This window comes from Eimeria maxima, genomic scaffold (assembly GCF_000499605.1).
Source record: "Eimeria maxima Weybridge genomic scaffold, Emw_scaff241, whole genome shotgun sequence".
Taxonomy (NCBI): domain Eukaryota; phylum Apicomplexa; class Conoidasida; order Eucoccidiorida; family Eimeriidae; genus Eimeria; species Eimeria maxima.
Window position 1 is genome coordinate 26,341 of NW_013565267.1, and position 15,473 is coordinate 41,813.

The 15,473-nt window shown below is 50.0% G+C and overlaps 3 protein-coding genes across 3 annotated transcripts; 2 read left to right on the forward strand and 1 right to left on the reverse strand.

Annotated features, from left to right (window-relative positions):
- Positions 1-82: 82 nt before the first annotated feature.
- Positions 83-5,764, forward strand: EMWEY_00023830 (DEAD/DEAH box helicase, putative; the record flags this gene model as incomplete). Its single annotated transcript, XM_013480854.1, has 11 exons — positions 83-634; positions 1,027-1,145; positions 1,342-1,547; positions 1,904-2,260; positions 2,792-3,162; positions 3,537-3,616; positions 3,857-4,133; positions 4,262-4,547; positions 4,795-5,039; positions 5,240-5,321; positions 5,556-5,764. 11 exons carry the CDS (start codon positions 83-85, stop codon positions 5,762-5,764), a joined length of 2,784 nt encoding a protein of 927 aa, XP_013336308.1.
- A 1,467-nt stretch (positions 5,765-7,231) lies between these two features.
- On the forward strand, positions 7,232-8,491 carry EMWEY_00023840 (glutaredoxin, putative; the record flags this gene model as incomplete). Its single annotated transcript, XM_013480855.1, has 4 exons — positions 7,232-7,314; positions 7,458-7,518; positions 8,090-8,218; positions 8,450-8,491. The coding sequence occupies 4 exons, from the start codon at positions 7,232-7,234 to the stop codon at positions 8,489-8,491; spliced, it is 315 nt and encodes a 104-aa protein (XP_013336309.1).
- A 1,209-nt stretch (positions 8,492-9,700) lies between these two features.
- Positions 9,701-10,614, reverse strand: EMWEY_00023850 (hypothetical protein, conserved; the record flags this gene model as incomplete). The annotated part of the gene is made up of 2 exons (XM_013480856.1): positions 9,701-10,098; positions 10,488-10,614. 2 exons carry the CDS (start codon positions 10,612-10,614, stop codon positions 9,701-9,703), a joined length of 525 nt encoding a protein of 174 aa, XP_013336310.1.
- Between the last annotated feature and the right edge of the window lie 4,859 nt (positions 10,615-15,473).

Genomic DNA, 15,473 nt, shown 5'->3' on the forward strand with positions numbered 1-15,473 from the left:
ATATCCCCAACGATTGCCCTGGGCATCGGGAAGAAGGACCAACGGCAGCAGCAAAAGCGGCAGCAGCCCGTAGCTGCACAGAATGGTAGCAGCTTCGGATTCCTTCCATAGTGCAGATGATGACGGCTCTCGTCATCGTTTCGGGGCAAACCCCAAGAACAGAGGGGCCCCCAAGCACCAGAGGGGACCCAAGAACAAAGGGGGGGCCGGAAGGAGAGACGGGGGCCCCTTTCCTTTGAAACTGCGGCAGCGGGAGAAGCAGGAGATTGCAGAGCTGCACCAGCGAATCCTGCTTGAGATGCCACCTCCCGGGGGCAAGTGGCTCCCACCTTCCCTGGCAGCAATCCAGCAGCAGCAGCAACAACAGCCGGAAGAGTCAGATGGAGCCAACCATGACAGCAACAACAACAACAGCATCAACCGCAGCAGAAGTAAGGGTAGGGGTGGGATTCTGACGGAGATGTTGTTCTCGGATTTGCCCTTGTCGGGATTGACTCAAAAGGGTCTATCTGCATGCGGCTTTACGCAGCTAACACAAGTACAAGCAGCAGTCATCCCGCATGCACTTGCAGGCAGAGATGTGAAGGCACAGGCTAAGACAGGCAGCGGGAAAACGCTTGCCTTCGTTATCCCGGTACGCCAAGTGCCCCTGCTGGTGTAGCTGCTGCTGTTGTTGTTGGTGCTGTTGCTGCTGCTGTACTACGGCTGGTGCTGCGGTTCCTTGTGCCGCCACTGCTGTTTATACTGATGCTTCTGCTCGGCACTGTGACTCAATAGCCTCTCAGTTGTTACTGCTGTACACTCACTGGCTTTTTGTTGTTGCTGCTGCTGCTGTTGGTGCTATTGCTACGGGTGCTGCTGGCGCAGCAGCATCCGTCCGCTTTGCGCCTGTGTGCGTTTTGCCGTTGCTGCTGCGAGCCCGCTGCTGCAGGTACCGCTTCATGTGGTGCATATGCTGCATATGTTGCATTTTCTACATTTGTCATTTTGCTGCTGTTGCTGCTGCTGCTGCTGTGTTTGCTGCAGATACTGGAGAAGTTGTTTCAGGAAGAGATAAGTGGCATGGATGGGACTGTTGCAATTGTCTTAGCCCCTACACGAGAACTCGCAGTTCAAATCTTTGATGTCTTCAGAGGCGTCGGACAGTAGGAACCAATAACCTTGCTGCTGCTGCATCATGTGCTGCTGCAGCTGCTGCTTGTGGTGCTGTTGCTGCCGGAAGACCTGCTGCTATACCTATGGCTGCGGCCTTCTCTGTTTCGGTGGTGGCTGTATGTGCTGCATCACCTGCTGACACAAGCACTGCCGTACCTGCTTCCTCTATTGTTGCTGCCGCTGCAGGTATCACGAGATGTCCATTGGTTGCCTTATAGGGGGCAAAGACTTGCAAGCAGAAGCAGAAAGAGTCGGGCAGCTAAACATCGTCGTTGCCTCTCCAGGCCGTCTGCTGCAGCACATTGATGAATCCCCCATGTGGGACACCAGCAAACTGATGATATTAGGCAAGTTTCCGCCTCATATTGCTGCTGCTGTTGCTGTTGGTGGTGGTGCAACTGTTGCTGCTGGATTGCTCCTTTTGGAGACGTCTTGAATTGCACAATTGAATCGGTATCCCTCTGCTGCGTCAACAACCGTTTGCCTCTTATTCTGTCTACCTGTTGCCGTAAACACCTGTCTCTTATTATTTTGCCATCTTGTTGCAACGGGTGCTTGTTTTCTCACCCTCTTTTTTTCCCGTGTGGCAGCTTTCTGCCTTCTCCTTCTGTTGCTTCATCCACCTCTCTCTTCGTAGCAGCGGCCGTCTATCTATTCTCGTGTCATCTTTGTGCTGAAGCAACCCTATATCTCCACGTCTCCTCTTATGCTGTCTCCTCGTCCTTGTCTGTCTCCTCTTTTCATGCAGCTATCGACGAGGCAGACCGTTTGTTAGATTTAGGCTTTCTCGATGCAATCAAGTCCATTGTATCATCTTTTCCTTCTTCCAGACAAACCCTTGTCTTCTCTGCTACCCTGAACAGCGCAGTGCACCGGCTGGGGCTGCTGCTGTGCAGCAGCAACCCCGAAGCCATCTGCACAGACAACTCGCAACAGCAGCAGCAACTCCTGCTGAAACAAACCTACATGGTCCTGCAAGCAAAACACAAAACATCTGCCCTCTTCTCTATCCTTAGAGCGCAGTGCAAGAAGAAAATCTTGGTGTTTGTCTCTTCATGCAAACAAACCAAGTTTATACACGACGCCTTTAAACTCTTGAAGCCTGGTTAGTCTGCGCTGCTGCCATGGGTGCTGCGGATGATGAGGATGCTGTTGGTGTGCTACTTTACCTGCTGCTGTTGATGCTGGTATTGCTGCTCCTGTCGAGTTTGTTTTACTGCTTTTGCGAAGCTGGCGCACTCGTTCATGTTGTTGTTGCTGCTACCTATTTTTTGGTTTTTGTCTCCTCGTTGCTGCTGTGTGTGTTTCCATATGCTGATGCACAGTGCAGAGTGTTTGTTGGGGTGCTGCATTTGCTGTGTTGTTCTGTTACTTTCGCCGTTGTTACTACTGTCGCTGCTGCGGCTTCTGGTTGATGTGTTTTGGGTGGGCCGGATGTTCTCTTGTATGGCCGCACCAGCCGCTGTCGGAGACAGTTGTATCCCTTTTGCAGCACAGCAGCGGGAAACTCTCAGACCCAAGGCAGCGACGGATGCTTCTTTTGTTCTTGGCTTGTCTTCTCTCGGTTCGTTTGGAGGTTTGGTGTAGATATCTCTTGTGTGCGCCAGTCTTCGCTTTTGCTGCTGCTGTGCTGCAGGCCTGTCTTTGCTGTACCTGCACGGGCGGCAGAAGCAGCAGAAGCGCCTTGAGGTGTTCCAAGATTTCGTGTCCCGCACTACTCCCTGTTGTCTCATCAGCACAGACTTGGCGGCTCGTGGCATTGACTTTGTGGTGCAACAGCAGAGGCCCCGGGGGCGCACGGGATCGGGATCGGGATCACAATCCGTATCAGGGGAAGGCGAAGGGTCTTCTGCTGTGGACCTCGTGGTGCAGTTTGACTGTCCAGACAGCGTAGAGACTCATATACACCGCGTGGGGAGAACGGCGCGGCTGACGCGCAAGGGCCAGGCGGTGCTGCTGCTGCTGCCTTCTGAAGTCTCCTTTGTTGAAGACCTGCAGGCGAGAGGGGTTCGCGATATCCACTTGCATGTACACCGCGGAATGCAACATGCCCATACACCGCCAGTCGCACCGCTGAGAAACCCGCCTGAGCGGTGGCCTTTTGCTGCTCCTGCTCCTGCTAATGCTGGATCTGATGTTTCTGTTGTTGCCGGTGTTGTTGTTTCTGGGTTTCGTGTTGTCTTCTGCTGAGCGTGTTGCGGGGGGGCCGCAGCTGAAGGCAGAATCCACCGTGCTGTAGTTGATTGTTTCGTCTTTGCTGTTGCTATTCTTTGTGGTATCCTTGCTGCATGAGCTGGCAGCACCGTCTGTTTATAGCTGAAATCCTATCCCGTAAACCCTCAGCCCGAGAAAACGCTGCGTCTGTCCTGTGTTCTTCTCAGATGGTCCTCCAAAGAACAAACATAAACCCCAAACGAGCGATTCGGATAGAAAGCAAACTTCAGGCTCTCCTCGCAGCAGAGTACGTTTGATTTAGAACTTAAAGTTTAGGTTCTACTATGCATGTATTGAGGAGGGCTGCTTGCTTCCGCCAAGAGCCGATCTTCACTGTGTCAGGAAGGGGTCGTTGTTACAGCAGTTGGTGCAGTCGCTGCTGCTGGCCTTGCCGTTTCTCGAGCTGCACCTGCGTTTGTTGCCACTTTTTTGGATGTTCATTTCGTATGTTGCTGCTGCCGCGTCTTGTGTGGTGCTGCTGATGCAGTGCCTCGCTGAAGGCTTTGGCCCAGAAAGCGGTTGCCTCTTATTTGCGGTGTCTTTCTGTCATGGCGAACAAGAAAGTATTCAACCTCCAAGCGCTTGATCTGGAGCAACTCGCTCTCTGCTACGGCCTCTCCATTGCACCCTCCATTGAGCACTTGACAGACCAGCAGAAGCAGCAACAGCAGCAAGGGGATGAAAGTTCCCCCGCCTTCAGCGGGGGGGCCGTTGCTAGCGGAGAACACAAAAAAAAGAATATGTCGAAATTGGCGAGACTTAAGGTACGCTATGCATTTGAACTGGCAGCAACGCTTGTTGTTGCTGCTGCTGTTTGTGCTACTGGTGCGGATGTGTTCGATTTGTTTTTTCACCGGTCTTTCCGTTTGTTCCATTTCTGGTGACATCTCAGGAGCAGATCCGTGCAAAAAAGCTAATGAAGCAGCAGCAACGAGAACAGCAGCAGCAACAACAACAGGAACAGCAAGAGCAGGAAACGCAGCCAGGGGAGGAGCGGGGGGCCATGACGAGCACGAAAAAAGGAAAGGATAAACAGAAACAGCCATGCAGCACAATCAGCATGGGAGACAACGAGGGAGAGGACTTCTTGGAGTTGAAGCAGCAGGACACCGATCTGCCTGAAGATTCTGCCAAGCTTAAAAATCAAAGGCTGCAGGAACTACTGCTGACAAAACCCGGTATGCGGACTGCTGCTCTTCTCTATCTCGCTGCTGCTTGGATTGCTGTTCGTGGTTTCATTGCTTTTTGTCTTGCTGCTGTTCGTCTTCCTGCCTGTCACTTTCTCTGTCTTACCGTGTTGTCATTTACCCTTCTGTATATCTCCTGTGTTTTTATTGTTTGTGAAGGGGTGTGTGTCAACCACTTGCAGTCTTCATTATCGTCTATCGGCTGTGTGTATCAACGCTTCGTGTGCCGCTGCTGCAGCTTACCGGCGCGAGAGGCTGCAGTTCAGGGCAGACGGCACTGCAAAAGTGAAAGGTCTTGCAGCGGCCTCCTCGAATTCCCACATCATTTTTAGTGAGGAGGAGGAGGAGACAGACAAAGAGGTTACACCATCACACGGCCTCCCCACACCCAGCAGCAGCAGCGGGAAGGTGACACAAGAGCTGCGAGAGGCGTTTCTTCAGCAAATGCGGTCCAAGATGGAATCTGTACAGCTCAGCGACAAGGTAAGGTTAGGTTAATACAGTGGCAGGAAATGAGTAGCAAACAGAAGCAGAGGGAGCTGAAGACGAAGAGGATGGAAGCAGCCACCTCAGAGGCATGGGCTGCTAAAAGACATGCAGTTTGTATTTGGGTCAGCAAGCGTCCTTGGAGTTCGAACAGTTGGCATAACCGAAGTGTTCTTAGGGGCTATTCTTTGTGCCAGGCTCGAGACCGAGAAAGAGTTAAAGACCGGCATTTGAAGAAAAGGAGAAAAGAGAGGAAGGCCAGACAAGGAGAGGCAGCGGGTGAGGAAGCATGATGGCACCCATGTTATCTTACTGGTTTTGCTGCTGTGATTGCTGTTTCTGTCTGATGTTGCTGTCGATGTCACTGCGTTTACCGCTTTCCTGTGTGCTGCGCCTGGCTTCTCTCTGGGTTGCTGCTGCTGCGGGTGCTGTTGCGAATGATGCTTTGGTTGCTGCTACTGCTGATTGCATAGAGCCGTGAAGCATGCAGTTGTTGTGGTGGCTGTTGTGCAGCCGGTGGCGTTACTTTGCTGGACGCCGATAGCGGCAGCGGCAGTAGCGACGAGGGGGCGCTGTCGGACAACCGCTTGGGCCTAGAAGGAGACTTAGAGGAGGAAATTGAAGAGAAAAAAAGTACAGAAAAACCAAAAAAGAAACAGAAAACGGAGGAGTTATCCTTAACAGAGCTTGAAAAACTTGCTCTTGAGGGGGCGTCGCTTTGATGTCCACGCATGTGCACTTCATTTGTATGCGAGATGCAGGCGCATACATTTTATCTGCATGCTTGATGCGTGCGCATGCATTCGATCAACTTGCATGATACATGTGCATGCAAGCAAGCAAGATGCATGCAATGGCATGCATCTCTTCTTGAGTATGTGTTAGAAGGGTTCGAGACTGGTTGGTATTGTGCTATAAATGAATCGACAGTCATTCCTCCTTCTAACTTTGGCTCATTTCCGACAGAGGTACTTTAACAAAGTTGCTCTCCCACTGCGTATCTTTCCGTAAGAAGATTCAGGCAATGCAGTGAACGGCCATAAAGGGGCTAAGTGCATAGTATGCAGTGATACTGATCACGTTATTCCATAAGAAACAACTACATTATAGTGTGATTATGACTATGGTTGAGAGTGGGTGACACCGCGCCTTCTAAGGCAGCAACGTTTTAACCGTAGTAGGTTTTGAGGAAATCCGACGCTCATCGGGAATTTGCACGTAGGGGGATTTTTCTTCTTTCTTTGGGGGTAGTTTAGTTGGAAATTTAGTGGTCAATACATCACTAGGTAGAGGGAGGAGGGGATAAAAGATGCTTCAGCTGGGAGCTGTATTCGACAGGCCTCCTGTGTTGGGAGGTATATGGCTTTACACAAACGTAGATGTAAACAATTTTTCAGCTGCAACTGGTGTTATTGACCAGCAGCAGGCGGCGGTGTCCGTTGTAGAACTAGCTCCCGCTACACGACGTATATTAATAATGAATTGGGAATTTTTAAAATACCCAGTGAAATGCTGCGCAGCCACCAGTCACCTTGCAGACATGTGCGAGAGAAGCACATATTTGCACACGCCACGCAACACGGTGTAAAAAGCATGCGCAATCGCACATGCAGGGCTCTCTGCACGAGTTATTCGGATTTACCGTCAAATATGCGTAATTCGTATGAGGCGAGTTTAGGGAGGAAACGGTAAAGTTGCAATGAAAGCGCAGCTATTCCAGAAAAGCCCCACAAACTGCGCACAGCGGCTGCCGGTCGGCAGCGGCAGCGCCTGCGCCGAAATACTCCTCCTCTAGCAAACTGTTGGAAACTCGTCTTTTCTTCTCGCTAGAAACAAATTAATAAGACGACCTGATCACAACAAGCAGATATTCCTCGAGGTAAGCTGCGATTTAGCAGCATAACCTCCTGCTTTCGTTTGCTTTGGAGTTCGCATTTCCATGCTGGACAACCCCTGGCTCATGCACGGGTACCGTTTACGGAACTGTGGCTCTTTTCGGCTTGTGTTTCTGTTGAACTTCTTCAACTACATTAATGTAGCCAAATAATATCTTTTAGAGCGCAATGCTGACATCGTTTGTCTTGCCACCGTCTGCCTTTTTCAGGCCGTTTTTTCGCCCTGCTTGCCCCGCTCTTGCAAGAAAGCTGAGTTTTAACGTCAGCCACTTCAGGACATTTTCTGCCTTTACAATGGCTCCAACAAGCGCCAGCGAAGTGCCGAAATGGGTTGATGATCTCGTCGATGGACACAAGATTATGGTGTTCTCGAAGAGGTATGTTCAGCGCGTATCTGACTGTTCGCTGGAACCAAGCGAAATATCTACTGTTTCCCTTTTGCTTTAGGAGAAAATAAAGATGAGGTGCTTTAATCAATTAATTCGCTGTTTCATTTGCTCGTAAATGGCTTTTTTTGCAGCTATTGCCCCTACTGCCAGCGGGCGATCTCTGCGCTCTCGAGTCTCAACGTCAGCGACATGGCGAGTGGAACACAAATCCGTTTTCCCCTGAATTCACACTTTTGTTGCGCATAAACGCGCTATTATGGCATATAGTCGTTGAGTGTGTTGCTTGAACACATGGGGACAGGACTACTACGTTTGCCCAGTCGATTTGAATGGCGTATGCTTTGTTTAGAAGACCGCTGTCACGAGCTTAAACGAACTCCTCATGGACTGAACAACACCGATTATACACATTCAATATTTCATCATGTGTTTGCTAGCTTTTGCCGAAGTTTTGTGCTGTTCGTTTTCCAGCACGTGCAGCATTTCTATTCTTCTAGACTTTGATTACTTGCTCGTGTGCTACGTGTGGAGCAGATTAAAGCACCTGGCATATATTGTTGTCATTCTGCAGCATTTGTTGTAGTTCCAGAGCACTTAACGTACTGTCATTGTTTGTTTCGCTGCATGTTGAGCATGTTCATATCAAACATGATGCACACAGTCTGCAGCCAAATTCCCTCTAGTTAGTATATGCATGGTTACTGTTGATTTTGCTGTGTGTTGAGCATCTTTATATCGTGTATTATTGCTGGTTGCCTTGCAGCACGTAGAGCAGATCGAAAATAATCCTTTTTGTGATGCCATTCAAGATTACCTCAAGACCAAAACAGGCGCGCGCTCTGTGCCTCGTGTGTTTATAAATGGAAAGTTCTTTGGAGGTGGCGATGATACTGTAAGTAAATAATATACAGAGAAAATGCATATTTTGTTTGTGTTTAATTTGCCACGCATATTCAGGTTCCGCCAGCAGCGCAGTGCTGTAATGGGTGCTGAAGACGACTCCACGAATTTTATCAAAAGCCCCTACTCAGCCAATCGAAAAATGTTTGCTAATTAGCTTTAAGCGAATTTTCCTCCAGTGCTTTGTTCTAACTTCATTACAACTTTCTCTTTCTTTGTTCAGGTCGAAGGAGTCCGGAGCGGCACTCTCCAGAAGTTGCTTTAGGCCGACCTCCTACTGCGAGGTCAAAAATGTGTAGATGGCTCCCGTATGAAGTGTATTTAAGGCGTGTAGTCGTACATTAAGTGGGTGTATGTACGCATGTAATATCGAATATTCAAACGCGCATGGACATATACTACGTTCAGCGACACCTTGTTATCAAGGAGTCCCCCTTCAGCACTTCCATGTAAACTGTTGGCCCCCAGCCTTTTTCTCTAAGCTTTTTTACCTCAGGTGCCCCAAACATAGATAGTACCTCCCAAATCCGATTACTAGTTGTAGGTTGAAGTGGGCCTCGAGATGGGCAGGTAGTGTCTGCTGCGACAAAAGAGCGAACCGACCGTTCTCTGTTGCTTTTGTGCTGCTAGCCCCTTACTAATTGTACCTTGAAGTGGCCGTCTCGAGATGGGCAGGTAGTGTATGCTGCGACAAAAGAGCGAACCGACCGTTCTCTGTTGCTTTTGTGCTGCTAGCCCCTTACTAATTGTACCTTGAAGTGGCCGTCTCGAGATGGGCAGGTGTATGCTGCGACAAAAGAGCGAACCGACCGTCTTCTGTTGCTTTGGTGCTGCTAGCCCCTTACTAATTGTACCTTGAATTGGCCACCTCGAGATGGGCAGGTAGTGTATGCTGCGACAACAGATCGAACCGACCGTTCTCTGTTGCTTTGGTGCTGCTAGCCCCATACTAATTGTGCCTTGGAGTGGCAACCTCGAGATAGGCAAGTAGTGTCTGCTGTGACGACGTCGGACCAACCGTTCTTCGTTGCTTCGGTGCCGCCACCCCTCTACGATAACGATATATTACTGTCCGTACTGGGGTCCAACACACTGTAATGCTATCCACCCGTAACAGAATATTTACGGCACACCCGCCTCCTAGACCAACCGTAACCTCGTGCTCACCTAGCGGGCTATAGCAACAATCTGGCTCTGCCAAGCATTCATGACAACTAGACAAGCAGTGTTTAAACTGAAACTTGAAGCCGTTTTTTCGGTCTTGCAGAAGACAGTTGTCTCCGTAATGTCGACAGGCTTACACACAGGGGGGAGTCAAAGCGCTGGGTTTGCGTCTTGGGCGCATAGCCCCCGCACTACGGCCCCAAAACAGATCTGACAAAGGATTTGTGCATGGAATACGTTGCAAGCAACATATATGCACATGATCATTCAGCGCTCGTGGCACAACAGAGCTGCTGCGGCTCCGGTCTATTTACTGCTTGTCCTCAGTGTTGTTCTCACGGTCTCTGAGAGCACCGGGGAGACCCTCCTTCAAACCGACGATGGTAGCCAAGGCAGCCTCATCAATGTTGTTCTGGAAGCCCTTGAGGAAGTTGAGGTACTCGGGGTCCTTCATGATCTTCTCCATGGTGGCGGGCCAGTTCTCATTGACTGTCTGGATCATGCTGCGCATCACTGGGTCGACCAGAGAGGCACCGAAGGATTCCCTCTCCTCGGGGGAGATGAGACCAAGACGCACGAAAGCATCGATAACCTTCTCCAACTCCTCAGTGCTCATCTCGTCGTAGTTCAACTGCATGCCGAGGGCTTCAGGGGAGAAGGAGTTCCAGTCGATCTTGCCTCCCTCAGCGTTAAAAATGGCGCTGATGTCTGAACAAAAACAAAACGATCAAGACCCGAAAGCAATGAAGCACAAAAGCATCCCCACAGACGCCAAACCAAAATACACGCAAGACCCGCACCTCCGCGCCCGAATGACGACAGACCAGCACGGCGACAGACGAACAACGTATTCCAATAGAACGGGCCACTGCTAAATGCACAAGATGCTTCAAGAGAAAGGAAACATCGACGCATCCTCTACGAGAAGAGGGCGCAACGTTCCATTCCTTGAAGCGCCCCATAAACGGCCCTCTCCCTCGCCGCTGACTGTAACAGCAGGAAGGGTTCTACGGTCCGGTTGTTCCGCTTTGCACGTAAACAACGGGCGATACGATGAATGAAAACGATGGACCAAGTACAAGAAACAACAGACTCACCCTCAGGAGCAGCGCCTTCAGGCTGTGCTGCAGCGCCCCCTTCAGCAGGAGTAGGCTTTTTCTCGTCCTCCGATGCATGGACGGCGGCGAAAGCGCCAAAAGCCAAAGCAAGGATAGCTCCCTTCATTTTCGAACGCGTTAAAAACTTGACTGTAAGCAAATCCGTACGAGAAAACACGCAAATACTCATCTGATTAACGCGCATGATGCAGCAACCACCCTACAGAGAGCAGGGGCAGCCAGCAGCGACGGAGGAAGGGAGCGACGCGCGGCGCTGCCGGTGCACAAAGCCGCGGTGCTGAGTCCAGCGTCTGCTGTGCGCTGCCGCTTAAAACCCTTTCTTTTCGCTGCTTTCTACTCTAAAACTTGCTTCTTATCCTTGCTCAGACATTTAACAATCAAATTCACAAACAAACGCACCCTTTTTTTTAACTCCCGCAATAGGTACAATAGCCCAAGGGAGGTGGGGGGGAGGGAGCGGCAGGGGCAAGCCGTACACAGCGATGCGTGCAAGGGCTAGAGAGTTGTGCAGTTTGTCGCGGTGTTTTCGTGCTTTTTATAAATAGACTTAGAGGGACTGACGGATTCGTGTGCGTTTAACCCTGCACTTAACTCCAAAGTGCCCCTCCATACGAAGCAAACTCAAAAGGTTGTCGCGCCGGCACAGTCAACATCTCGTCGCCCGTCTCCCTCCTAGCGCCGCCGTTAGTGCGCTATTTGGTCTTGGAATTAATAATACATTATATATAAAGAGAAAGTGACTGAGACTATTTAGCAATTTTATTGAAGAATCTCGCTGCTCCTGCAGATGCCTGGTCCCCCGGCGCCGCATTGCCTTCCGTTGCGAATGCACGTACGCGTGGAGAGAAGGATCACTACAACAAAGTAGACACGAATAGACAAAGACATTTTGAATCATTGGTCCATTCCTAGTAGTCTTCCTTCCTAAGATAGAGGGAATTGGCCAGAGCTCTGAATAACGACATCCAAGAGGGCCCATGTGCAGAGTGGGTCATGAGCCATAACCAAAGACCGCAAAGAACTTCCGAAGAGCCAAAGTATCTGAGGCAAATGTTTTTCAAAAGTAGCTGACTTCCATCCTCAACCTTCAGATGTTCTGCACACAGTGCCCGAAGCGCTTGGAGCTCCTGGAGCAGAGGTGGCCTTCTGCTGAATTGCAAAGACACGGCGCAGCAGGCGTGACAACCCACCTTTCTGCAGCTTTTGCCGCATAACAACGCCGTATACGAGCCCAATAAAGCCACACTGTGTTGCATACAACAACAATGTTACAACTGTCGAGGTTGGTCCTCGAACGTTAGCCTGCACGCAATTTGTGATCCGTGGAGAGACACTGCTCAGACAATGTTAAACTTGCCGCCTCTCCATTTCAATGGAGCCAATTGCTCTCTAGAATGCGTGAGACCCAAATCTACCAAATAACTAAACATAATATGAAGGGGAGAGTGGCATGGGAGGTTGCTTAGCCGCTATGCTGCTGCCACTTATCACCACTAGCCGTTGTAGAGGGGATCGCTCAGCGAAGTGATCATTAGTCGATTGAGGCTGCTTTGGCCTCACTCGACGGGCTGCCAATCAACTAGGAGGCTAGGTTTGGATGCTCAACTATGGAAGAGCTACGTAGCCGCAGTAACAGGGGGCAACTCATCCTATTAAAGATAGTGCAGCAGTGGTACTGCCGCTGCAGCAACATCTGGAAAAACCCGGGCTGGCGTGTGATCATCCCCAGGGGGCGGTGTGCTGCCCCAAAATATGAATAAACTAAAACGGTTGTGGGCATCGGCGACGATGTAACTGTAGATAGAGGTCATGCGGAGATCACATGGGCACAGTATGGAGGGCGTCAGAGTTTGCACGTAGCAAGGTATCACCGTCTCGTTACTGCGTGAGCATATCTTGCTTACTAGTCCAGAATTGCCCAAATCCCCGCAGCTCTGCAGATATGCAGACTTGGAGCGGTCACGGATTAGTCGAGCAGGGTACGTAGATGTTCCGGGATATTTCGTTCGCACAAACACTCCTCAGAAAGTCATTCGAGTAGTTGACTTTTTGTACCGCTATTCATTGCTTACACTGGTATGATTAGTCTCATTCCCCTTCATTTTCTGCCATATAGCTGTTAGAGTTCTAGAGTATTTCAATGATTCCCCAAGGTGCACGACAATATTAGTGTTAGGTTGGCATTTCCTTATCAGGGATATGCCGATGCTACACGCCAACCCACTAACCCGGAGATGAACACGAAAACGTCCTCTACAGTGCATGGCCAACATTTGTCGGTTTTCGACTTTCTCTGTACTTCAGAGAACGTGCGAATCCACCCAAACACTGTCTTTTGGATTTGGAGGTGACGCGTGGAGAAATTGCTTCTTTCACCGCAACTTCTTAGCATGCAGCCCTGTGGCTTTCTCTTGAGTTCCTGAGCTGCCGTATTACTGTCTGTGCGATTTTGACAGGCCTGTCCGGAGAGGGCGCATGAACCCTTAGCCCGGTACGCACGGTGGAACTCCCAATAATTGTTGACAGTGCTCCAACTAGCAGCTAAGAAGGCTTGTTGGTGCTTGTATGCAGTGCTGTCCTGCACTCACTTGTAGCAAGGTGCTTTACAACTCATGGCAAGCCGCTTCCTCTCCCGCAACAACAGGCGCTTGGGCCGTTGAGCTTCGGTCACCGGGGGACTGTTAAAGGATGTCCAGAGCATTTAAGGAACTCCATGTGAAGTGTTTTGGATCAATTGCAGCTCACCGTAGGCCTCGGGTAAGATTGCGGCCCCAAGTTACAAACGTTTGTGGGAACATAAACCAACGAGCGGGCGGCGGGCATGCAGGACTAACACCGGATAGGCCAATAGGATTTCGGTGTAAGAGTGCCCGGTCGAAGAATGTACTGTTGCACTATTGACCCATTCCGCACAAGGAAAAGATTCAACCCACTTTTTGTGAACTTCGCTGGCGAATGGTTCTCATATATTGCACCAGAATGCGGTTTAGCGCCTTAAGGCATACTGTCTGCCTCCGGGTTCTTAGCGGTGGCCATGTAATGGTCGATATTAAGCAAGTGAATGTATGATAGCCAGAAGGCCGCAACCAACGTGGGATCGTTGTCAGTGGTGATGCCTTTGGGGAAATTATAGACCTTCCACACGTGGCAAATGAATAATGAGGCCGCAACCTCTGCTGTATCCAAAAGGGAACGCGACGTGCTGAGGGCATATTTCCAAGGCGATGCAGAAGCTATCGTAGAATAATGGCAACTCCACTATACAGCCCATTGGGATTTACATCCATATCCCTTCGGGCATATGCATGTTTTGCAAAACTCCGGGTTTGCGTGTGGCGCGTGGCTTCTGCTGCTGGGATCCCGCGTACGTAATAATGCATGCCCACGATAATGGGCTCATCCTAGTGTGTCATATTGGCCCGTCCAAGGCATGTCAAGGCGTCAGCGCGCGTTTGCTTAGCACTTTTTTACACAATGGAGCTTGAACATAAAATCGGCAGTGTTCACGTTTCGCGAACCTCCCCTCGTTACTGCAAGGCTTCACCAGCCTACCATTGTTGAACACAGCTCTTTGTGGCCCAGGTCAGTCCGGATTGCCTTTATGAAGGAGTTGCAGCAGAGCACAGCTCGCTGCAACTCGTCCTGCTGCGCAGCTCTAACCACAACAAAGCCATGGTGCTGCATGCACTAACTCCTTGCCACCTGCTTGGCTCTCAGTTGCCCACCTGCACTGACTTCAGAAAGATCGTTGTCAGCATGCGTCTCGCCCTCCGCAAGGGCAAGGGAGAACAGTGGAAGCAGACGTAAACTACAAGTAAACTTTAGAATCAGTAAAAATCTTTTGCAGGAGACTAACGAGCTGACAACAGATGGGTCAGCAGGATTGTTTGCTACACCCTGGAGTGTGTGCCCTGTCTAGTGATCACCAGCCAGCAGCTAATGCCATACAGGGACGCCTGGTTAACCAGGTCCAGCTAGCTAGCCATGTCCAGCTGCAGCTGTCGCATTGCATTCTCAGGAAGCCCTGTAACAGTCTTTGGCCGCTGTGTTTTTGTTGCAGTTAGGAGTAAAGTGGAATGAAACGAAACAAGGGGCAACCAGCACATTACAATGGATGATGTACACACATGGCAACACTTCTACGAAGGGGGGTTATCTCCTTATCGCTACACTGTTTTGACTTCTACTGCGATGACTCTTGACTTGTGTTTGTCTACGGCATGTCTGGTGGCTTGAGAAAAAAATTTCTCTCCTTTAGAGGAATCAAATTCGGAGTAAAGGTTGCCGGGGTTGTCGTGAGGTGTACCTACACCCTAGCATGTTTTGCATTGTTTGCTGAATGGGTGCAAAACAAACTCAGCAAAACAATAGGAACTTTTAGCTAAAGTAAATTAAGAACTTCGCTGTGCATAAACAGACAGATAGTAAAGACGGAGATTAGCTATGTTATTTCTCCTTCTCTCTTTTTTATATTGTCATTTAATTTCTTGTATACCGTTAATAATCGAACTTCGCCAATTGACGCGCGCGAACCCCTTCAGCGTTTTTGTTGCTTCCGTAGTTCCCCTTGCTGTTTTTCTTTCGATTCTGCTGCTGCACTCTCTTCCTTACAGTGTCGCGTGTGTGCCTGCACATGCAACATAAACAGCCTTGGCAAGTCCTCTTGCTGCTGCTGCTGCTGCTGCTGCTGCTGCTGATGCTGCTGCTGTCCACGTGCTGCAGCAGCAGGGAAAGAGGAAAGCGTCAGGTTTACCTTCGAGCTGCTGGTCGCCAGCAATGAATGAAGGCCTGCTGCTCTTCTGGTGTTAGAGGCTGACTAGAACCTTCTTCTACTTCCTCTGAGCCTGTAACACACACACCCAAGCTGCTGCAGCAGAACCATCATGCATGCATCAATCTAGTGCTGCAGCAAACGTCTAGCAGACGACAGTAAGTAAAGCAGCAATATATATATATATATATATA